This window comes from Pelodiscus sinensis, chromosome 1 (genome assembly GCF_049634645.1).
Source record: "Pelodiscus sinensis isolate JC-2024 chromosome 1, ASM4963464v1, whole genome shotgun sequence".
NCBI lineage: Eukaryota > Metazoa > Chordata > Testudines > Trionychidae > Pelodiscus > Pelodiscus sinensis.
Genome location: NC_134711.1, coordinates 45,968,366 through 45,991,405, shown reverse-complemented (window position 1 = coordinate 45,991,405; position 23,040 = coordinate 45,968,366). Strand labels below are relative to the sequence as shown.

General features: G+C 44.0%; 1 protein-coding gene and 1 long non-coding RNA gene across 2 annotated transcripts in view; one reads left to right on the top strand and one right to left on the bottom strand.

Annotated features, from left to right (window-relative positions):
* The window catches only part of LOC142829510 (uncharacterized), a 115,533-nt gene extending 100,966 nt beyond the window's left edge, over positions 1-14,567 (bottom strand). The window contains exon 1 of the long non-coding RNA XR_012903944.1: positions 14,429-14,567. This is a non-coding gene — a long non-coding RNA (uncharacterized LOC142829510). The remainder of the gene's footprint in view (positions 1-14,428) is intronic.
* On the top strand, positions 13,720-22,375 carry CAV2 (caveolin 2). Its single transcript, XM_075929307.1, has 3 exons — positions 13,720-14,038; positions 14,536-14,723; positions 20,788-22,375. The coding sequence occupies exons 1-3, from the start codon at positions 13,889-13,891 to the stop codon at positions 20,936-20,938; spliced, it is 489 nt and encodes a 162-aa protein (XP_075785422.1). The 5' UTR covers positions 13,720-13,888; the 3' UTR covers positions 20,939-22,375.
* Positions 22,376-23,040: the final 665 nt, after the last annotated feature.

Below are 23,040 nucleotides of genomic sequence, written 5' to 3'. Positions count from 1 at the left end.
TTTCCAAGAGCATTTTCACTATTGCTACCACTGACAGAGCTACCATACAGTAGCAAATCTTACGGGGAAAGGATAGTGTGGACACAGCTCCTCTGAGCAGATTGGGAAAGTCTTAACTGGGTTGTGTGGACTCAAAAAGGCAGGGGTTCTCATTACCCCTCTTAGCTACAAGGAAAGTAGAAGTGACTTTGTTGTGAGAAAGGATCTGTGGTTTGAGCAGTCAGAAGGAGCTAATCCCAGGAGCCACAATGCATAGGTCAACTGAATTTTATATTGTTGTGTTTATTTCTATGCTAATAAAACCAAACCCTGTTGCAGAGGTGAATTTGGACTCTAACTTAGGTGTGCCCTGTGTCTGAGGGGAGATTGAAAAGAAGGCTGTGCACACCCCATTGCTTGGAACTTTTAAACAGACTGAACAAAAACATGCACAAATGCAGATTGCAATGCACTGAATAATCCTGCACGAGCAGGTAACAGTAGAGAAAGGTGACATCTCATAGTGAGTAAGCAAAACAAACACACAAGATCCAAGCCAATTTACTAGAGTGAGTAGAAATTAAGCAATATATGAATCAAAACAGAGTACACAAAATTTCACCTGCCTGAAGAATATCCAGAGTGGGACTCAATGATCTAACTGGTCTTTTCCTTCTCTAATTTAGTTGAAACCATATATTTCAGAATAGAGGGAAAATTCAAGAGATCTCCAATCAATTCAGAACACCAACAACAGCTGAATTCTAACATACATACTATTCATATACAACACAGTTTTGACTGGATTTTTCATTGCTGAGTACCATATATATCATTTTCTTTTGGCCATAGCACTTGGCTATTTCTATGATGCTCTTTCATAATAATCTTGCAGGAATTTTCAAACAAGCAATTTGAATTATCTGCCCTTTAGACCATTTGCATTCTGCAATTCTACTATTTCCAAATAATTAGCATCCCATTTTAACACCACGACTGTTTTTCTTGCATGCTTTGTTTATCCCAATAGCACAATCAACCAAAGCCATCAGTTTTCCACATCTTCCACTCAAAAAACATAAATCAGAAATGTGTTATGAAGTGACGGTTTTGAAAAGACAAAGCTATGCAAATAAGTCAGTAACAACTAACACTTATAAACCCCGAATATATGGGCTATCCAGTGCTATGAAAAAGAAAAACTATATATTGATGCCCAATAATTATTTCTGGCTTTCTACCTGAGAAAATATGAAACTAGAATCCTGAAATACAAATGTGCATGTTAGAGACATGTTTGGATATTTCAGTGAAACATTTTGTTGTTTCTCCTGGGGTGGGGTTCCTGAGTTGAGACTGTCTCAGTTCTTTGGAGGTTTTCTGACTCATTAACACACTGCAAACATACTACAAATTTGTTCTTCAGATAAGTAGTTTACCAGGTCATGCAGTGTTTTTGGTGAGGTAACAGATGTGTACAAGCAAATGGCCTCTTTCAGGCAGAGCATACTCACCATTTCCTTTTCACATCCATAGTGCAGAAGGAGCATCAATGTGTGGAAAGATCAGAGAAGCAAACACGGGAAATTGTTAAATAGTAAATTGCAATGATCCTTGGAAAACCCTTGTGGCAATAAACCACAGAAGTGTGGTTCCAAAATATGGGCTAAATCCCTTTTCACCCAAATCATGTGATAAGTCCCATTAAAATCAGATTTCAGTGAGATAACTTGAACAAGTAAGGCAGACCGGGATTTGACCCACTAGTTGAACAGAGTAAAAAACACAGCTAGTGAGTCAAAAATGTGCTTTCAACATGACACAGGAGCCAAAGCATCCATGTTTATTTACTTTACATAGTCCCTGTGGTTATGGTTATGGTGGTCTCTCACCTATACTCTCCAAGGGTATGTCTACACTACCCTCCTAATTCGAAATAGGAGGGTAATGTAGGCATACCGCAATTGCAAATGAAGCCCGGGATTTGAATTTCTCGGGCTTCATTTGCATAAAGCCGGCCGGCGCCGTTTTTAAATGCCGGCAGTTCGAACCCCGTGCCGCGCGGCTACACGCGGCACGGAGTAGCTAGTTCGGATTAGGCTTCTAATCCAAACTAGCTGTACTCCTCGTGGAATGAGGAGTACAGCTAGTTCAGATTAGGAAGCCTAATCCGAACTAGCTACTCCGTGCCGCGTGTAGCCGCACGGCACGGGGTTCGAACTGCCGGCATTTAAAAATGGCGCCGGCCGGCTTTATGCAAATGAAGGCCGGGAAATTCAAATCCCGGGCTTCATTTGCAATTGCGGTATGCCTACATTACCCTCCTATTTCGAATTAGGAGGGTAGTGTAGACATACCCCTATAGACAACCACCTAACCTCAGGAAGATTCTTACTAATAACCACAGGGCATACCACATTAAAACTAACCCTGGAACTTTCCCTTGCAACAAACCCTGTTGCCAGCTTTGTCCACATATTTACTCTAGAGACACCATCACTGGACCTAACTAGGTCAGTTATACGATCAAGGGCTCATATTCCTATACGTCCAGCAGTGTGATATATGCCATCATGCACCAGCAATGTCCCTCTGTGATGTATATTTGACAAAGTGGTCAGTCACTTCGCCAGAGAATCAATGCTCACAAGTCAGACATCAGACATCTCCACACAGAGAAACATGTCAGCCAACATTTTAATCAAACTGGCCATTCCCTAAAAGACCTAACAACATTTGTCTTACTTCAACTTTAACACCAGATTACACAGAGAGACTTCAGAACTTTTATTTATGCTAAAATTCGACATGTTACGAATGGGCCTTAATTTAAATAATAATTACCTTACACATTACAAAGATAGCTTCCCCACCTTTTGATATTCGTGGTAACTCCAGATTAGCCACTTAACTGACTCTTAAAATAAGCAATTTCCTCCTTCCTTGTCCCCTCACCCCCACCTTCTGTTCTATGTAACTGATTCATTACTGTGTGGTTTATTTACTTCTTCATTGTATCCCTCTGTTATATAATGGTCATGCCAATTCACTTTCAGAATCTGATCTGAGGGAGTGGGTCTGCCCCACGAAAGCTCATCACCTAATAAACCATCTTGTTAGTCTTCAAAGTGCTACATGACTTCTTTTTTGTTTGTCTTACCAAGATCAGACTAACATGGCTACTTCTCTGTTACTAATCCTCAGCTATGTCATTCATGTAGCTGAAGTTGCATAACTTAGATTGATCTCCTTCCTGTAGTGTACACCAGCCCTTAGTTTCTTTTCTTATACTTTATAATCTGCAACCAGCTAACTTGGCCAGTATCTATTCATCCCAGCCATCCCACTCACCCAACAGTTATCTACCACAGGTAGTTATCCAGCTTACATTACTACAGTGTCTGAGCACCCTACAATATTTAAAGTATTTACCATCACAGGGAAGAAGGAATATCCCCATTTTACAGATGTGGAACTGAAGCACAGATCACACATGAAGCTGTGGTGGAACAGAGAATTGTACCCCCCCTCCTAAATTTGAGGCTATCATTCTAGCCATTGGATCATCCTTCTTCTTATCCAAGTCCCAATGAAGCTACAGGGAGTTTTACACCATTGAGCTCTCTTGCCAGGCTGATGTTAACTATGCTGATACAGCCTATGTGCTGCAGTAAAGAATACGTTGTTCATCATACACAGTAAAAGAACACAAATAGATAAATGTAGATTATGGAAACATGTTGGAAATTTTTCCAAATTTTTTCACTGAAAGAAAAAAAAATAACAACCTAAAAATACCTCAGCCCAACCCTTGGCAACTACCCAACCTCTCTGTGTGCTCAGTGGGAACTGGATTCCCATTGCTGGTATTTAACTGTAAACAATCCCACCCCCACACACAGTAGATGGACTTGAGTGCTGAACTGGTGGACCACCAAAATAGGAGGCCCTCAGAAGATTTGTTCTTTCTCCCTTTCTCATCTCTGAATTTAGAGGCTAAACTGAATAGCAGAGTCATGGCTTAGAGGAAAGGGAACCAGACAGTCCTTAATTTTAATCCCATCTCCAAAATGGTTTTGAATCCTGGCCTTAGGCAGGTATTTAACCTCTCTGGGCCAAATTCAGACTCTCTACATAAATGAAGTTTTTATAGAAGTCTCTAGTTCAAATCCAGTAATGCTACAAATAATTATATAAATTTCACATTGGGTGAAAACGGTGAAATGGAATCACCTGCCTTTTCAGTCAATGATCAGGAACAATTAGTTTAATTTAGGCATGGTCTACACCAGAGGTCTACACCGGGCATGGTCTTCACCAAGCGGGTTGATCCGGCCCACAGAGGCACTGCCGCTCCCCCGCCTCCAGGCCATTAGGACCTGGGGGCAGGGGGAGCACACAAAGTTTCCTCTGCTCTACCCCCACTCTGCGAGGAGCACTCAGCACTTAGAAGTGCTGCACGTTCCTGGCAGGGTGGGAGAAGGCTTCACGTGCTCCCCCACCAGCAAACCCTGATTGGCCTGTGGGCAGGAAGAGCGTGTGAAGTTTTCTTCACCCTACCCCCGCTCTGCGAGGAGCGCACAGCACTTCTGATTCGCCTGAGAGTGGGGGAGTACAGGAAGTCTTTTCCAACTGCCAGGGGCGGGGGTGCTTAGTGGGAAGGGGGGGAAAGGGGCTGCCCAACCTCCAGATCAATCATGGCCTGAGGGTGGGGAAGCCCGAAGCATCCTGCCCCTTCCTTTTGAGGCCCCGCCCCTTCCAATGTGGGCCCCCAGCAAAAAATTATTGCCCACCCCTGGTCTACACTTAAAAATTGGATAGATATAATTATGTTGTTCATAAGTGTGAAATATTCACACCTCTGAGCATAGGTGCTGGAACTAAGGGTCCCAGCGTGCTACAGTACCTCTGGTTTGAAGTGGTTTCCATCATATAAAGGTTTACAGTTTAGTTCAATGGCTCTCAGAACCTCCACTATACACATTTGTTTCAGTACCCCTGCTCTTGAGTCTTGTAGCTATGCTGACCTAACCCTGAGCATAGACACACTAGAATGGTGAAGAATGCTTCCACCAGCCCAGCTACTGCTACTTGGAGAGGTAGTATTTCTACAGCAATGGAAAATCCCTTCCCATTGTTGTAGGAAGTGTCTACACGACGCTGATACACCAGCATAACAACAATGTTAGAGCTGTGCCACTGTGCAGCCCATAATGTAGATGTGGCCTTACATTCAGAATGCAGGAGGAAAGTTAATGTAGCATGAAAATCAGCTGACAGGACAAGAGTTGGATAAAAGAAAAATCCAAAAGATTCACACACAGAAATAAAGTCTGATTCCCCTCCTCTTACATCAAAACAGTCAGGAATCATTGAATCAACGGAGTTGAATTGGTGTGGACCAGGTGCAAATTATTTTTCCCTACATCCTTCCATAAGTAGCTTTTTTGGCTACTGCTGCAGCAAGTAAGTCACATTTGCTTATGTATGTAGTTCAACCAAAACAACAGATCTAGGTTTGCAACTCAAACCTATCTACATATGTAAATTGCCAAATCCGAACACCAAATCTAACCACCCGGAACACTGGGAAAGATTAGATTCAGATCTGGAACTTGAATCTACAAACTCAGGGGTGCTCAATTCTGGAGTGATTTCTTTTTTTGTCTTAACATGTCTTGTACAGGCAGTCCCCGACTTACGCGGATCCGACTTACGTCGGATCCGCACTTACGAACGGGGCTTTCTCGCCCCGGAGGTCGGGGCGAGAAAGCCCCGTTCGTAAGCTGCTCCGGTGCCCCTGGTCTGCTGGAGACCGTCTCCAGCAGACCAGGGGCACCGGGCGGGTTCCCACGCTTCTGAGGCTTTGCCAGAGCAAAGCCTCAGAAGCGCGGGGAACCGCCGCTGCTGCCGCTTCACTCTGGGTGCCTGTGGTCTGCTGGGGACGGTCCCCAGCAGACCACAGGCACCCAGACTGAAGCCGCAGCCGCGGGGGGGTCCCGCGCCTCTGAGGCTTTGCCAGAGCAAAGCCTCAGAGGCGCGGGGAACCGCTGCTGCTGCCACTTCAGTCTGGGTGCCTGTGGTCTGCTGGGGACCGTCCCCAGCAGACCACAGGCACCCAGAGTGAAGCGGCAGCAGCGGCGGTTCCCCGCGCCTCTGAGGCTTTGCCAGAGCAAAGCCTCAGAGGCGCGGCACCCCGCTTCCGCTGCGGCTCTGCTCCCCGTGTCCCTGGTCTGCTGGGGGGGGGGGGGCGCAGCTAGTGTGTTTCCCCTCCCCCCCCCCCAGCAGACCAGGCTTTTGTTTTGGACTCTGGGGCAGAGCAGCTGGGGCGCTGCCGATTGGTCCTGCAGCGCCGCTCTGGGCACTACTGGACCCACCCGGCAGCACCCCAGCTGCTCTGCCCCAGGTCCTGATTCAGCCGCTGCTGGTCAGTTTCAGCAGCGGCTGAATCAGGACGCCTGGGGCAGAGCAGATGGGGTGCTGCTGGGTTGGTCCAGTAGCACCGAGGAGCGGCGCTACTGGAGCAACCCAGCAGCACCCCAGCTGCTCTGCCCCAGGCGTCCCCAAGTCAGCTTCTGCTGAAACTGACCAGCGCTGACTACAGGAAGCCCCAGGCAGAGTTGCTCTGCCCCGGGCTTCCTGGAATCAGCTGCTGATCAGTTTCAGCAGAAGCTGACTTGGGGACGCCTAGGGTTCTTAAGTTGATTCTGTATGTAAGTCAGAACTGGCGGTCAGTTTCAGTGTCTGAATCTGGACGCCAGTTCCGACTTACATACAGATTCAACTTAAGAACAAACCTACAGTCCCTATCTTGTACGTAACCCGGGGACTGCCTGTATAGCCATTGAATGCCATGTGTATGAAAGCACTATTTTACACCCAATTATATTTTTCCTTTTACTTCATCTTACGCCAAATTCATAATTACACCATTAATCACATCAACTCTGGGATTTTGTGACTCAATATTCCAGCTGTAGAAAGGGGGTGATTAAATTTACTCAGCTACACAAAGTGGGAGTATGAGGATTATTTCATTCAGTGACCAACGGTGAAAACTGTCCCCTGTGAAATCAAAGGGAGATTTTACCCTTAACTTCCAGGAAGCCAGGATTTCACCCCTCAAGTGAAAGGAGTGGAGTTACACATAGAATTAATATGGCCCATTGTTTATTAAGCTATTTGAAAATATATAGTGTTATTCAAGCTGCAGTGTTATTTTTTAAGATGTATGATACCAGGGAAAGTTTTTTGTTTGGTTTTGATTTTAAATAATAAAAGGAAAACACTGAAAACTTTACTGAAATGGACAGATATTCAAGTGGACTGTAACCATGGTCCTGATGCAGAGATTGGAGAGGTCTTTCTTCTCAAAGCAAAGTTTAATTTTAAAAAATTGTGCTAACAGAGATTAAATTGGCATCCTTTTTATGTTCAGGAAAGATAGCTTCTATTTGTATATAAAGTATTACAACAAGCAGTGATGCTCAAAGCTTAAACAGGAACATCCTTTACTTATAGAACAAAGGACAAACTGGAGTATGTTGTTTAAAGTTAGAGTGGAACAGACCTGCCCATTCTTTGGCTCTAAATGAATTCCAAAATGTAATCTACAATTACCTTAATTTTAAAAGGTACAGAAACTAACAGTACATTGCTCTATTACATCATTCACAAACATAAGAATTGAAAAGGAAGGAAAAGATTAATTAAGAACACTGTAAATCTTACACATCTGGCCAAGCATGCTCTCTCTACAGCACTAGAGTCGCATGAAGCCACAGAACAGAAAATAGGAATTAGTTCCATCACTCTTAACAAATATAAATAAATTCAGGTTTTCATCACAGAACCTTAGCTCTCATCTATTTAAATGGAATATTTTTGTTCTCTTGATCTCGGTATCTAAATTCTCTCTTTCAAAGGATACCGTTAAATGGAAAATATTTTTGGTTAATGTATCTGTCAAGAGTAGAAATGTTGGTAAATGACATATACCTAGTAAGTATAACATGTTGCAGAGATCACAAAATGTATCTATCTATTGTATGTTAGCTAGGCTTACACATTAAAAAAATGTCTCTGTGCCCAGTAACACAGTAAGCCGTTGCAGTCATGAATTTCTTGATACACCCATTGCCCAGCATCTCTAATAAAGGGAAACAACATCCACCTATAGACATTAGGTAATTAGGACTCCAGGGACATCTAGACACCAGGAAAGTTCTTCATACAGCTCTGGAGTGTTGAGAAAAGGACACCTCATCCTTAATGAGCTTGATTAAATAAAGGCAAGTGTGCTGCATTCCTAAGAGAGAAACTTATAAAGAGAGGAAATTCTCCAGGGAGGGTAAACTAAAGGAACCTATCTCCATCTCCCTCAGGAAGCATAGGAAGTCTAGGTGTGTAAGAGTTGAGAATTAACCTGTGGTTTGTTTATATGTTGTCTATGCTTTGGTTTGTTTAAGCAGCCAGCCAAGAAGAACTGTACAGGACTTTTGAGTCGTATTGTCGTTTGTTTGTTTGTTTGTTTGTTTGTTTGGAGGCCAATCTGAGAATGAAGTTTTCTTTTGTTTAAGCAGAAGAGCCTCCAGCAGTTTGTTTGAGGGGTGGGGACCAGAGTCTTGGACAGAATCTTCATTACAGGATTTTATTAAGATACTTAGGGGAAAAGGACACTCTTTGCAAATTCTGTTCTACACTTGATTTACTTTGTTTTTTGTTATACAGTACCTATTCTCACTGGCAATACAAGAGAAGGGGTAAGCTAAGCTAGGAGTGGGAAGAAATACATTAGAAATATATTAGTAGAACATCAGCAAACATAAATCTCTGATTTTTTAAAATATTTTACAGGACAATGGATATTATTCAAGGGATATTATTCATCATCAGAGTATCTACATAAAGTAAGTTTAGTGAATGATAGTACACACTGGAGATGCTACTCAGCAGCTAATCTGAGCCACATCATTTTTTTTATTCAAATGACAAAATTATTGTAGCAATATATGCAAAGGTGGTTTTCCCTCTACTTCTGAATTCAGAGACCTGCCCCCTCTAAAAGTCTGTTTACCAAATTTGATAGATGCTTTCTCCCACGCTTCCCCTCAAGTTGAGGGGGACAGCATAATAAACATAAAGGTGCCTCCTCCTTATCCTTCTGACAATCCCTCCTTCAAACTCCTTTGCTACAATTCCTACAAAAAACTTAATAAGGGGTAGGCTGCTAGTGTGCTGAGACCACTGACTTTGATACTGCCCAATATTGCCTCATTCCTTCCTTATACTTCCTCAACAATCTATCTATCTATCTCCAACTGTTCTCTCTTAGCTTCTATTTAAACGACAAACTGTTTGCTGGCATGAAGGGCCGTTGTTTTGGCTTGTGCCCTAGTCTATGATGGGGGACCCCTAAGCACAATGGAAATATTAATTGTTATTATTATAGATTATTTAAACCTTCCAGAAGACACCAAGAAGAACTGAAGCTCAAAAAAGAGCCTTAAGTCACAATATTTTCTCCAAACACATATTAGCACACTGTAAGTTTATATTTGTGAGCAAGGCTGACGAACAGGAATCAGGATTGACTTTACCTGCAGATTCTCCAATAAATAACAATGTCATACTCCTTCATTATTATGTTCCATTCATTATTTCCTATGAGACTAGAAGTGTACACAAGGCAATATTTGGCTGCAGCACAGAAACGAAAAACATAAAGCTCCATACATAGATTGAAATAAAGGAATAACATGGAGCTTCTCTGCAGGAATTGCCCACCTAACGATACAACATCATTATCATTGCTTTAGGTGACATCTTATCCAAATCTGATATTGCTATGAATGCCAGAATTGTTCAAGGCTTGAAGCTAATACTAATTTGATGCAGCAGTATGAATGCAAGAAAATGATGACTGAGAGTTTCCAGGTTCATTGTAACAGACATGAATAGTAGCTGGATTATAAACCTCAAAGTCTCTTTTTGGAGAGTGAGATGTGATAATGGATATTGTATTGTAGCAGAAATCAGCGAGTGTCAATATATGGGTGTTCATACATCAGTGCTTTCAAACAGCTACCAAAGCCTTTCAGAAATTATCCCTTTACTTTGCTATAGTCACACCATTGTATAAGATAATACAGTAGGGCTACATCTAGACTGGCATGATTTTCCGCAAATGCTTTTAACGGAAAAGTTTTTCCGTTAAAAGCATTTGCAAAAAAGAGTGTCTAGATTGGCACGGACGCTTTTCCGCAAAAGCACTTTTTGCAGAAAAGCGTCCGTGCCAATCTAGACGCGGTTTTGCACAAGAAAGCCCCGATCGCCATTTTCACCATCCGGGCTTTTTTGCGCAAAACAGTTTTTAGCTGTCTACACTGGCCCTCTTCCACAAAAACGTTTCCGGAAAAGGGCTTTTCCCTGAACGGGAACATCAAAGCATTTGCGGAAGAACTGATTTTGGACAGTAGAACGTCAGTGCTTTTGCGCAAAATCAAGCAGCCAGTGTAGACAGCTGGCAAGTTTTTGCGCAAAAGTACTTGCTTTTGCGGAAAACCTTGCCAGTCTAGACGCAGCCTAGTAGGAATGAGTTATATAAAATGGAGAAACAAAGCCTGAGAATGAGATGCTGAGGATTTTCAGTGAAGGATAACTGGGCCACTTCTCATTTACTTGTTATAGACTATGGGTAGGTTTAGGCAGGGCATAAGAGGAAAGAAAATAAGATGTTCCATAAAAGATCCATGAGACTGGACACAGTTTGGATGGATAGTGACAGATCCCTGCTTGACAGCCTGCTACCAATCAGTGGTGAGTGGGAAAGGGGTTCCATGGCTCACAATGGGTGTGGGGGTGCAACACTAATAGTGGAGCGAAGATGCGGGGCCAGTCACTTCCTTGCTGATCCATCAGCACAGCCCCCTCTGAATGGTGGCTCCATCCTTCCTCCCCATCTCATTTCCAGCTGGCACTGGCTGAGTGCTGTGTGCTGCAGTGGTTGGCAAGTACAGGCAGGTGCCAAGTATCAGCCTGTTATATGTCACCTCTGCTGCCCACCCATTGGCCCTTTATGTGCTCCCCCTTTCACTGTCCTCTCCCTGCTGTGCCTCTTTGCCCCCCCTCAGCCCTGCTGCTTCTCCTTACCCCTCCCTCCTCCCCCTATGGGACATATCCTACTCCCAGGGTTGTGCAAAGAACCAGCTCACCAACAGCCTAGCTGACAGGCTCCTTCCTTGTCCCGCTGCCTCTGACTGGGCTGGCACCCCAAGAAAGCCCAAGACCTGAGTGCTGGTGAGGAGCCAAGCCCTACATGTACCGAAGCCATGCACAACACTGGCACAGGGACTCCTTTCCACTCCTCAGCTAAGCTCTGGAGTGGGGGGGGGGGGCGGTGAGAGGTGATTTCCAGGCAATTCACACCACAAACCTGCAAGCTCTGCAGCAGCCCCCTTGGCAGGGGCAGAGTACTCTCTTTACCCCTTGGCTCCCCCAACTGTGTTTGGCCCTGACTCTAAGGAAAGTCGGACTGCTATATCACCTAGGCACCCTCCCTTGCTGGGACATCGCTCCTGCCAGGTTTGTGGTAGCCTCTGCAGTCAAGTTCCTTGGGCACTGATTCACAATACACCCTTTAGGCTTAAACTCTTCCTGTTCATGTGGTAGCCAGGGGAAAAGGAGGTGGCTGGGTTATGTTGGTGGCCAGCAGCAGTCTAGAGATGTTAGCTGCCTTTCAACACTGTGGCTACATCTATATTGCACCTCTCTTGTGCAAAAGCCTATGCAAATGAACTGTAAATTAGCATATTGCTACACTTCATTTGCATAATTAATTAGGGGCCATTTTGGTCCAAGAGGCTTTTGTGCAAAAAGGAGCTGTGTAGACAGCTTATTTTTGTGAAAAAACACCCTCTTGCACAAGAGCCGTTCTTCCTCATTTTTTCCAAAAGAACAGCTCTTGCGCAAGAGTGGGGTTTTGCGCAAAAAAGAGCTGTCTACACAGCTCCTTTTTGCACAAAAGTCTCTTGTGCAAAAACGGCCCCTAATTAATTATGCAAATGAAACATGGCAATATGATAATCCATGCTTCATTTGCATAGGCTTTTGCACAAGAGGTGCAGTATAGACGTAGCCTTCCGGACAGGAAGGGATAAGCTGCTTTCAGCCATAAGCGGGGGCGGGGGGGGGGCGGGGGGAAGGGGGAGGGATGGGGAAGAAAAGATGTGCTTGAAAGTAGGAATAAGAGATCCTCCGGAATAGGGCTTTATTCCGGAGGATCGTGCCAGTCTGGATGCTCTTTTCCGGCTTTTCCTCAAGCCGGAAAAAAAGCGGCGGCCATGTTTATTTAAATCCCGCGGGGGATATTTAAATCCCCCGTGGATTTCCCTATTCCAAAGTTCTAAATTAGCATGCCTCTTCCGAAGAAGGGGCCAGTGTAGACGTAGCTGGTGAGTGGAATGTAGTGGGCATGGATAGTCAGGTTGGTCAGTCACTTCCCCAATGTTAGAGAGTGTCACTTCTCCCTGGCTGTGTCTACATTGGCATCCCTTTCCAGAAAAGGGATGCTAATGAGACACTTCAGAATTGCAAATCCGCGGGGGATTTAAATACCCCCCGCAGCATTTGCATTTACATGGCTGCCGCTTTTTTCCGGCGCGGGGTTTTTGCCGGAGAAAAGCGCCATTGTAGACGTGATTTTCCGGAAAATAAGCCTTTCGAGTAGGAATAAGGGATCTCCCAGAAAAGGGCTTGTTTTCCGGAAAATCGCGTCTACACTGGCACTTTTCTCCGGCAAAAACCCCGCGCCGGAAAAAAGCGGCAGCCATGTAAATGCAAATGCCGCGGGGGATATTTAAATCCCCCGCAGATTTGCAATTCCGAAGTGTCTCATTAGCATCCCTTTTCCGGAAAGGGATGCCAATGAAGACACAGCCCCTGTGTTTGAGAAGTTGCGGGGGGAGGGTGTCACCTCTCTCCCCGTCTCTTTTCCCCCATTGGAACCCGAAAGTCAACCAAGGTAAATGGAAGGAACCCAGCTGCACATTGTTTCTTTTTAACAGGGCCTCAGTTATCTTGATGTCAATTTGAATGCATGTACCATCAATAAGAATCAGCTGCTGGCCAGCCCACTCACAGCCAGGCTACATCTACACTGGCATGATTTTCTGGAAATGCTTTTAACGGAAACATTTTCCATTAAAAGCATTTTCAGAAAAGCGCGTTTAGATTGGCAGGACGCTTTTCCGCAAAAGCACTTTTTGTGGAAAAGCGTCCCTGGCCAATCTAGACGCACTTTTCCGCAAAAAAACCCTGATCGCCATTTTCGCCTCCCACGCTACAGAGGAAGGCAAAAAACCTCCAGGGTCTCTGCCAATCTACCCTGGAGGAAAATTCCTTCCCGACCCCAAATAAACCCTGAGCATGTGGGCAAGAAATCCTGAGGCTCTGGCCCTGGATGCTAAGTAGGTTTGCCACCGCCCACTCAGGCCCACCCATAGCTATGGTCCCAGCCAGCTACCCCAGAACTGTCAGGGCATGTAACAGGCCCTGTTCTGCGGGGACCCATCCTCGGCTCCCCCCACTCGCGAGCGGGGCCAGGGAGTCACCCCGGTCGCTGCAGCCCAGCCAGGGGCCACTGGTGCCTGCGGTGAGGGGGTGCAAGGAGGCCTGTGGCGTCACCCTATTTAGCAATTAGCAGGGCAGGGGGAGATGCCCCAGCCCCGGCGCGGGAACGGTGCAGGGCGCGGACTCTCCCTCCCTCGGCAGGGCGGAGCCTGTGCAGGAGCCAGAAGGCAGCCCCTTGCGGGCGCGCCGCTCGCCGGGGCGGGACTCCGGGCCAGCCCGGCTCCACCCAAGCCCAGAGGCTGCGGGGACGCCCCGGAGGGAGCGCACTAGCGGAGCCGCCATGGGGCTGGAGAAGGAGACCGGAGACACCAAAATCTTCATGGCCGAGGACAGCTTGGGGCGCCCCGGCGGCCTTGCGCTGGCCGGTCCGGAGAAGCTGGCAGAGAGCGGCCAGGGCAGAGACCCGCGGGGGCTGAACACCCACCTGAAGGTGAGGGAGGGTCCCCGGCGGCCACCTGAGCGCCCCGCTGCCTCCGCGCGCTGGTCTCTGCTCGCCGCCCCGGCCCCTGGGTCCCTGCAAAGCAGGCGGCTGCGATTCCCCTTAGCCGCCGCGCTGCAGCCACCGTGACCGGCTTGGGCACCTCCCTTTCTTCCCAGGGGCCGGGGCGGTTGTTTTCCCATAAGGGGCTGTTGTTTTAAACTGGGCAGTACCAAAATCGCGGGGTCTCTCTGTCCGATCCCGCCTGAGCCCAACCTGCCCCAGCACCTGTGCAGGTCACGCCCAGCGAGTTTCCTTCTCTGCAGGGGTCTGTAGCCAAAATCCATCTGCTGTACTATAAAGCCGCGGCAGGGAAATTAAACATAGCCCAGTGCAACCTACTCTGCCTCTTTCCCAGCATCCGTCGCAGAGGCTCCAGTTTAGTTCCCTCTTCAACCCCAGCGCCTGCTATTGCCTTTACACGGGGGGTGTTTTCTCTGTCCTTCTAGCTGGGGTTTGAGGATGTCATAGCAGAGCCTGCGTCATCTCACTCCTTTGACAAAGTTTGGATCTGCAGCCACGCTCTTTTTGAGCTCAGCAGATACGTGCTGTACAAGCTCCTGACTCTGTTCCTTGCTATTCCACTGGCTCTGGTTGCAGGAATTGTCTTTGCAGTACTCAGCTGTCTGCATATTTGGTGAGTAAATGAATTGCCTTCCACTTCAGTTGTCTTCTTACTGAAACGTTAATCTCCATATACAGTAAAGAAGTGCCTCTTATGAATTCAGTTTCACAAGGGAGAGTGAACCATTCTTGTGTTATTGCCATAGATCCTAACAAGTGATAGTCACCTCTACATCTAGTATAATCAGGTCAATTTGAGTATTTATTAAAGGGACAACAATACACTTTTTGTGCTCAGTTCTTCATCTGTATAATTTCTACCAGAGGCCTGTCTTGTTTATGTAATTTGCAAATTCCTTAGGACAGGGACTGTTTCTTTCTTTGAATTTTGCTGTGCTTTGCACAGTGGGGCCTTGATCTTGGCTTGGGCTGCTACATGCTACTTAGGCAGGGCTGGCCCACAACATTTTGGCACCTGTGGCAGGGAGCTCAAATGATGCCCCCGTGCCCCCTTGCTTGGGCCAAAACATTGAAAGGTCTCAATTCTCTGCGTCCTAGTGACCTCCTTCACCCCACCCCACCCCCCACACACACAGTCTGGCACCTGAGGCGGCTGCCTCAGTTCACCACATGGTAAAACCAGCCCTGTACTTAGGTTATAAATAATAATAATGGTGATGGCTTAGTTTCTTGGACTATGCAGATTACTTAATCATATATGTATTTAATGGTGTGTGCTCCTGAAATCTCAGGATACCGTATACATTTTTGTTAATCTCTAAGGTACTGCAGAGCCATTCATTGGGTTTTTTTTATTTCACATTTATTTAATGTAAGGGCTTGGTAGAGGTATTATGCCAGCTGAGTTGGAGGGCCATGTTTTGCTTCTTCCCATTGCAACTTTTTTTCTCCATTACAACTTTTTCTCATTGGTTTGTCACCCAGTCCCCTACTCAGTTGAGCCAGCTACTTCTCTTTTCCCATGCTGCTTTGCTGAAAAAAATAACCTTAGCTTTACTATTATCATCAAAGTTGCTGCCTCTGTCTTTTAGTGTGAGGCTTGGTCAGTGCTTCATGCAATGTTGTGCACCCTAGCCACCTTCAGGAAAGGGTTCCCTTGCTAAGCTCAGGCAGTCTGACCCTGGCCCCATGGCCAGTCCCACAGGCAAGAGGCAGTAGCTCTAGAATCTCACAAGAAAGCTGATATGCTTTGCTATATTTTTAGCAATGGTTTGGAAAATCTTCAAAACAGAAAGTCAGCTATGTGGAGATGGATGGAAGGAAAAAAGAACCAGGGGATGGAAATGAAAGGGCTATATAAGAGAAAGTTGGGAATCCACCTGACTGCACAGCAGGTGAAAAGAGTAGGATGACAAAAGGCCCAGTAGCATGCGCACCAACCAAGATTTTCTTTGCATGCTAGTTTTAGATAAGATTTTCATTGTCAGAACTTATTTTCAGGCATGGATAGCTAGAGTTAGCAGCTCTTTAAACATCTAAAGATGTTGTAGTCTGATTTAATAAGCCCCAGTTCATTAATAATGTTGTTTTTGTACCCCAGAAACACCTCTTGTATGAGCTTCAATGCAACTGAATGCAGACATGAATTTTACTGAATTAAGTCCTTGGAAGTTGATACTATGAATAATCCCCACTGATTTTAACAGGGGCTGCTCAGCACTTCAGTGATAGAGGTGTCTAACCATAAGTATCCACTTATGAAAATTATGGCTTTAGTTTCTCTCTGGGCCTAATTATTACACACAACACCCACATCCACACCCTTTACCAATACAGAAAGCTTTCATTCTGATCACCTGTTATGCCCTGGGAGAGGTGTAGCTCTAGAATCTAGTTTGCTCTACTTAGCTACCTCTAGCTCCATCCCTACCCAACCCAGGATCTATTTCAAGTAGATGATGATGATGAGCTTAATCTAGTTTTCCCCACAAACTCCAACCTAAAATTAATAAAGCTTGAGTCTTAATTTCTGTGCAGCATTATCTGCCCTCTCCAGGTTCCTTGGGAGTATGGATTTGAATGGAGCTGTTTCCCCAGGATCTGGTGATGGGGCAGGAGACCTCATGGAGTGGTGGGTAGCTTAGGGTTTCTGAATAGCTAGTACTGTGGCTTCCTTTGGAATCCTGTTGGGCTTAGGAACATACCTGTTGCTTGTTTTGTGGGTGAGAGGATAGGAATTCCATTCAAACCCTCCCTTTTTGGAACAATTCCCGGAAAACTCAACTAACAGATTGTGAGTTTGCAGTCCGATGTAACTGGCTGCAGAAGAGGCCTGCAGAGCCTCTGTGCCTCAGTTTCTTCATCAATGAAACTGAGCCAGTTATATTATAGGGTCTTTTAGGAGGCTAAATTCCATGCTGTTGTAAAACACTTTGAGGTCCTCAGATGGAAAATGCTGTAGATATGCAAAGTAGTGTTGTAACTATAAAGCCACACTAAAAATCCACATAAGCCTGGCTTGACTTGGCATTCCTCACTCACCTAGAACTCCCCAGGATTTCAGCAGTGGTTGTGCATCCCATATCTGAGAGCAGACTCTAGCTCTTGGTAGCTTGATTAATTTTAAAGAAATGCAGTATATTGCACAACATGTAATGGGAGCAGGTAAGGAGAAAAAGAAAATTAAATGAGAAAAATACCAACAGTGGGATTTGATTTAAATTTTCATTTTGATGTTCCTATTAAAGAGTAACATGTCCTGGACCCTCCCTCACACTGACATTAAGCCGGTCTCTATGGTTGCACTATCTGGGCAAGAATGAGAGAGTCTGAAACTCTGCCAATGCCAGCTAACAGTTTAGCGATCTGTGTACGAGCTCATTGCAAAGTTACTTTTCTGCATTCCTTTGCCTGTAGTGATTTCTTTCTCTCATGCTACAGACTGTAAGTTGTTGAAAAATTGTCACACCAACTGTTAGAGGCTCCATGTGACTATCTTGAGTAAACTTTAAGAGATATCCTTAAACTGGAGCTGGAATTTTCTGTTGAAGTGATTTGTTTATGGCTAGGCTGTGCTGCTTCAATACCAGCATTCCAGATGATGCACTCAAAATTGAGCCATACCATAGATCAGAGACCAAATATTGCTCTGAGATACATGTATGCAACCATTTTGAAGCCTAACTTGTTTGTCTTTTACAACTCATGGCAGAATTTGGCTCTACTCTTTTTTTTTTTCTTTCCTCCCTAAAAAATGTCCTAGTGTTTGTTCTTTAAAGTCCTACCCCTGAGAAAAAAGTTGTGGACTTGCAGCTTTCTCTTGGGGAACTTTCCATTAAGCTAGTGTAGCATGCACAGATCTCCTCTCCAACACTGGAAAGCAAAGTTCTCCTCTGCCCATGTAAAGATTCCCAAAAGCCAATCAACTTCATGCCTTGACTGCATTTGGAGCTGCAGGTACTTGGCATTAATCTGTATCAGGGCCTGCACTTCCCTCCACTACTTGCTACATGCACAATGACCAAGATGCAAAGAAGTGGATGTCTCTCACCTTTCACGTTTTTCTCTAGCCCTCCATTCTGTGGTACTCAGCCTTGATGACCACAGAATAATGAGAGCTGGAAAGCCTCATCCTCCCTGAATGAATGGAATCAGAGAGCCACCCAATAACTGTCCTGACATTGTGTGGCGTCAATGTGAGAGGAGTCCGTCCTCCCTCATCTCTTCTCCCCACTTCTTGACTGCAGGGAATGAAAAGGAAAAGATGTTTCTCTCTCTGCCTTCTTCACCCCACCTGCCTGTTCGTAGGGGGAGGATCTTTGTGAAGCAATAGACTAGAACCTCATACTGTATTCCATCTTGGGCAGCGGGGACTATTTTCGTGACTGCCTATTAAGTGTTAACAGCATTTCTGTTATAAGTCTTAACTATCACTTTGATTACATTCTAAGCCACTGGATTTAATTCACTTTTGGAAACGTGGCTGTGTCTTCTCATTAGGCACATCTGTACCATATCCCACAGCAAACTTCCCAGCCCATGCCCACCAAATTGCATTTGCAGGGTTCATGCCAGCACTATAAAAATAGCTGGGTAGATGCTAGAGGGGGCTTGAGAGCCTGATCTCCTCCCCCAGCCACAGATGCTGTCTATACAGCTGTTTTTAGAGCACTAGAGCAAGTCTGTGCACCCAGGCTGGGAGATTTGCTCTCAGATGCAATGTAGATGTACCCTCTGCTCTGAGCGGAGCTTGAGGGGCTCTGACTACCTGCAGCCTGTTCCACTGTAGAGCCTAGATCCGTCTTGTGCAATGTTTCTCAACCAGTGGTACGAGTACCCTAAGGGGTACCCGAGAGAAGTCTGGGAGGGGGGGTACATCAACACAACTGAAATTTGAGGAAAACTTGAATTTTTGTGTTAAATTTTACAGCACTTTATTATTTTTATACTTTTTACACCCAAAAATTTCATTGCCCACCCAGCTACGATTAAGTTGTTTAAACAAATGTGTTGCAATGGAAGAAAAAAATGTTGTGTGTCTAAAAACTGTAGATGCTGGGGGTACTTATGCTTTTTTTAAAAAAAGGGGTACAGTACTTTGTAAAGAAGGGTTGAGAAACACTGGTCTTGTGCACCTCAGAAAGTAGAAGAGGCTAATCAAGGAGAGGATTGTTCCAGAATACCGGTGGGGAGCAGTAGTAGGAAATCTCCCCTGCAATAAACATTCTGTTACTGCTGTCCTTGCCAGAGGTCCTACCCAAGGATTTTGGCTTTACCACTACCTCTCTATTAAGAGTGATTTCCAACTGCTTCCCACACTCCTGATGCAGCTTCCCACATAGGATTTGGGGTGACGGTTTAAATTGCACCAAGTTATTCAGCAAATAATTTGATCAGATAATAATGTAGAGAAAATCATAAGCTACTCATGGAAATCAGAAGAGAAGGTGCAATTTATCTAGCAGCACACTCTATACTATATTGTATATACCAGAAGTAGAGAACCTTTGTTCTGTTGGGGGCTGCTGATCCCTCTCCCCCCCCCCCAAAAAAAAACACAAGTGAGAAGCATGGTGAGAAGCCCCTAACTGAGAAGAAGAAAGACACTGCCCACATTCCCCTTGCACACCAGAGCCTAGGTTGGGCCCAGCCAAGTAGGTTTTGTGTGCTCCAGCCCTGCAGATGAGAGGCTAGGGGAGCTGGAGCACCTGCACAGGCTCCCAATGCTGAGCCTCCTGGGCTGGATCCAGGTAAGCTAGGGGGCGTATCCATCTCCCAGGTCTGAAGTTCCAACCCCTGGTATAAACAGCTGAACTGAAGGTAGCCGTAGCCACACGTCTGAGTATAGTGTCCCCTCTTATGCTGTATGCATATTATTCCAGCAGCATTCAAAGTTCTATATAGTATGTACATTACTTGCTGTTTCAGCAGAGACAAAGAAATAGAAGGCTTTAGAAGAACAATTCTTCTTTAAATCCATCTGGGTTAGCTGAGAGTGCAACATAGACATATTAGCATACTGTTTGCATTGTTGGACTTGATTTGATAATGGCTGAAAACCCAAACAGACAAACATTTAGTATTGCTCTGTGCTGCAGCCTTTTAGAAAACCACTTTACAGTCATAGTTCAACATAACATAAATCATTTCTACGTTTGTTTTTTAACTGTGCTGAACAACATTTAAACAACTTCTAGCTTGATGAAATGCCCAAAAAAATGAAGAGAAGTCAAATCCCTTTAGCATAAATTACACAATATGTTGCTTCTCAGCATAGATGAACTCCTGTTTTTCTGGTGTCAAGTATCAGGGGGTGGCCATGTTAGTCTGAATCTGCAAATGCAACGAGGAGTCCTGTGGCACCTTATAGACGAACAGTTTTATTGGCGCATAAGCTTTCATGAGCAAAGACCCACCTCGTCAGATACATCTGACGAAGTGGATCTTTGCCCATGAAAGCCTATGCTCCAATAAAACTGTTCGTCTATAAGGTGCCACAGGATTCTTCATCACTTTTCCTATTTTTCTGAAGGCTTTAAATGTCTCGAACTTTTATTTAACCAGGAAAAAAAAAAGATTTCACTGCCATGAATAAATGTAACCAAGGATTGACTGGTAGTTCCATTATTTTGTAGTAGTGGTAATCCTCAAATCTTCCACTTTCTTCTTCTTTTTAGGATTGTGATGCCTTTTGTAAAGACCTGCCTCATGGTCTTGCCTTCTGTGCAGACTGTATGGAAGAGTATGACAGATGTTCTTATTGCACCAGTATTTCAGAGTCTAGGCCGATGCTTCGCTACAGCCAATATACGTCTGGACCAGGAGTGAACATCGGGGATACAATTCTGCTGTAGTCTTAGATTGTGGTATGCCTCTTTGCTAAAATAGTGCTGATGCACTTAACTTCCATTCCAAAACATGTTAGGATTAAAATAGCTGATTTATAGTAGGGACTCGTTATTTTAAAAAAAAAACCCACACATTTATTTTCAGGGGATCAATTTAAGATAAACTAGACTAATTTCATATCTACCTGTTTTAAACAGAAAAAAGTGAGGTATTCTGGCAACATTTTATTTTAATGGTGCATTGGTTGCCAGATTGCAGTAAAATTCATGTGAGGTATATGAGACCATCACAATAATGTCATAAAATTGTTGTTGCTGGTGGTGTTACTCTGAATACTAGTGAAATTAGTAATGATGTCATACACTGGTCTAAACTTGCTTCTAGGGGTCAGGATGGGTCTGGCCCACTATTCAGCATAATACATGGAAGGTTGTATGCTCAGTTATCATTGTTACCAGGAGTTGTGCCTGCAATGCCCTGTGTGCAAAAGTGTGGGGCGGGAATTCTTTTCTACTGATGTACATGGGAAATATTAACTCCCTTTACTGCTTTGTAAATCTCCCACGTATCGATGGAGAAAAGTTCCCCAAAGGCTACCATTTAAAATGAGGTGTTATCTTATGGTTTGAGACAATCAGCTAACCTATGTATTTTATTTAATGAAATTTTAACTTTGCTGTATATTTTGTACTTATGTAAATGTTACTTTATCAGTTTTCCTTGAAGGATTGTTTCTACAGCATTTCTATACTTGCAGAATTATTATACTGAAGAAGTTTGACACTGCAGGAAATTAAATGAGATTGAATAGATTACGCAGCTTTTGGGAAATGCTACTGTGCAATTCAAGTATATCAAATAAATATATTTTCATACATGAGTATAAAAGCAGTGCACAATTTTTTTTCATACAAGATTATGCAAAAGAGTTTGAAATCACATGTTTAAGTGAATTGTTCATTTTTTATTAAAAATAGGCTGTATCAAATGCAACCTTGCCTATTTCTGTGTATAATATTGTGATATTTAAAATAATATACACTATTCTGGCACTTTGATTAAGTGGAAAGCATTCTGTCTTGTATTAAGCAAGTGGACATATTTAGTATGCTCGTCCAATTCTCTGTACATTTGAGTCTGGTAAATGCTTATTTACTACTTTTAAGGTCTAAGTATAAAGGATAGTTTTCCCTCTGAACTTAACACAACTTTTTAAATGAGAATGGCATATATACAAAGGTACATGAAAACTGTATTGATGTTGCGATGGGGTACATGCTACTGATTTATATAAATGCAGATGAACAAGTTACAACTGTAAAATGTTTATAGTATGGTGCAATATGTTCTCCTCTGAAGCAATGTCATGCATTCCTTATGATATGAGGTATGTAATAAAACAATTAGCTTTTTCAATTTTTGGTGGCCCAATTTATCAGTCCTTTTTCTTGTCTCGGTCAGATGACAAATATGCAAATTTAAAAAAAATAAATGTAGGATACTTATGCAATCTTACACTAAAATATGGTACGGAAAATATGGTGTAAATGAACACCACTTCCCTGAACTTGGTGGTGTTTCACCCATTTACAATGGCAGAGAGTTTGTCTCCCTGTGTTAGCTTTAGAACCACTCAAGCACACAAATTCACAGGTAAGATAGAACACTTTCTTCTAAAATCATCTTAATATTCTATGAAGTAGACTTCCCATGGAGGCCCTTTCCTTACATGGAAAATGATAGGGGAAAAATTGGGATGCAAATTTCATTGCATATTAAACAAAGCTGCATTTACTAATGAGCATAAAACAGTCTCATTCACCACACAGTAATAAATGAACTAGTACACATTATGTAGTCGCTCTACTTCAAAACACATTTTTTATATAGGTAGCAATTGGAGACCAGCTCAAAGCAAAGCTCTAGAACTGCCCCCTTTCACATTCAAGTCTGGATCTTAAAGTACATAACTGGTACTAGTAAGAAACTTACCCTCCCCCAGGAAGAATTTCAATGAAAAAACGACCTTCAAAAATGTTCAGATTTTGCTACCTGTAATTCTTTTAAAATCTGCTAAACCA

What these genes read in the sequence shown, in the direction of transcription:
- CAV2 (XM_075929307.1), top strand. Translation starts at nt 13,889, where the DNA reads ATGGGGCTGGAGAAGGAGACCGGAGACACCAAAATCTTCATGGCCGAG. An exon ending in GGCTGAACACCCACCTGAAG is followed by an intron (nt 14,039 to 14,535) that starts GTGAGGGAGGGT and finishes CTGTCCTTCTAG; the next exon opens with CTGGGGTTTGAGGATGTCAT. An exon ending in CTCAGCTGTCTGCATATTTG is followed by an intron (nt 14,724 to 20,787) that starts GTGAGTAAATGA and finishes TCTTCTTTTTAG; the next exon opens with GATTGTGATGCCTTTTGTAA.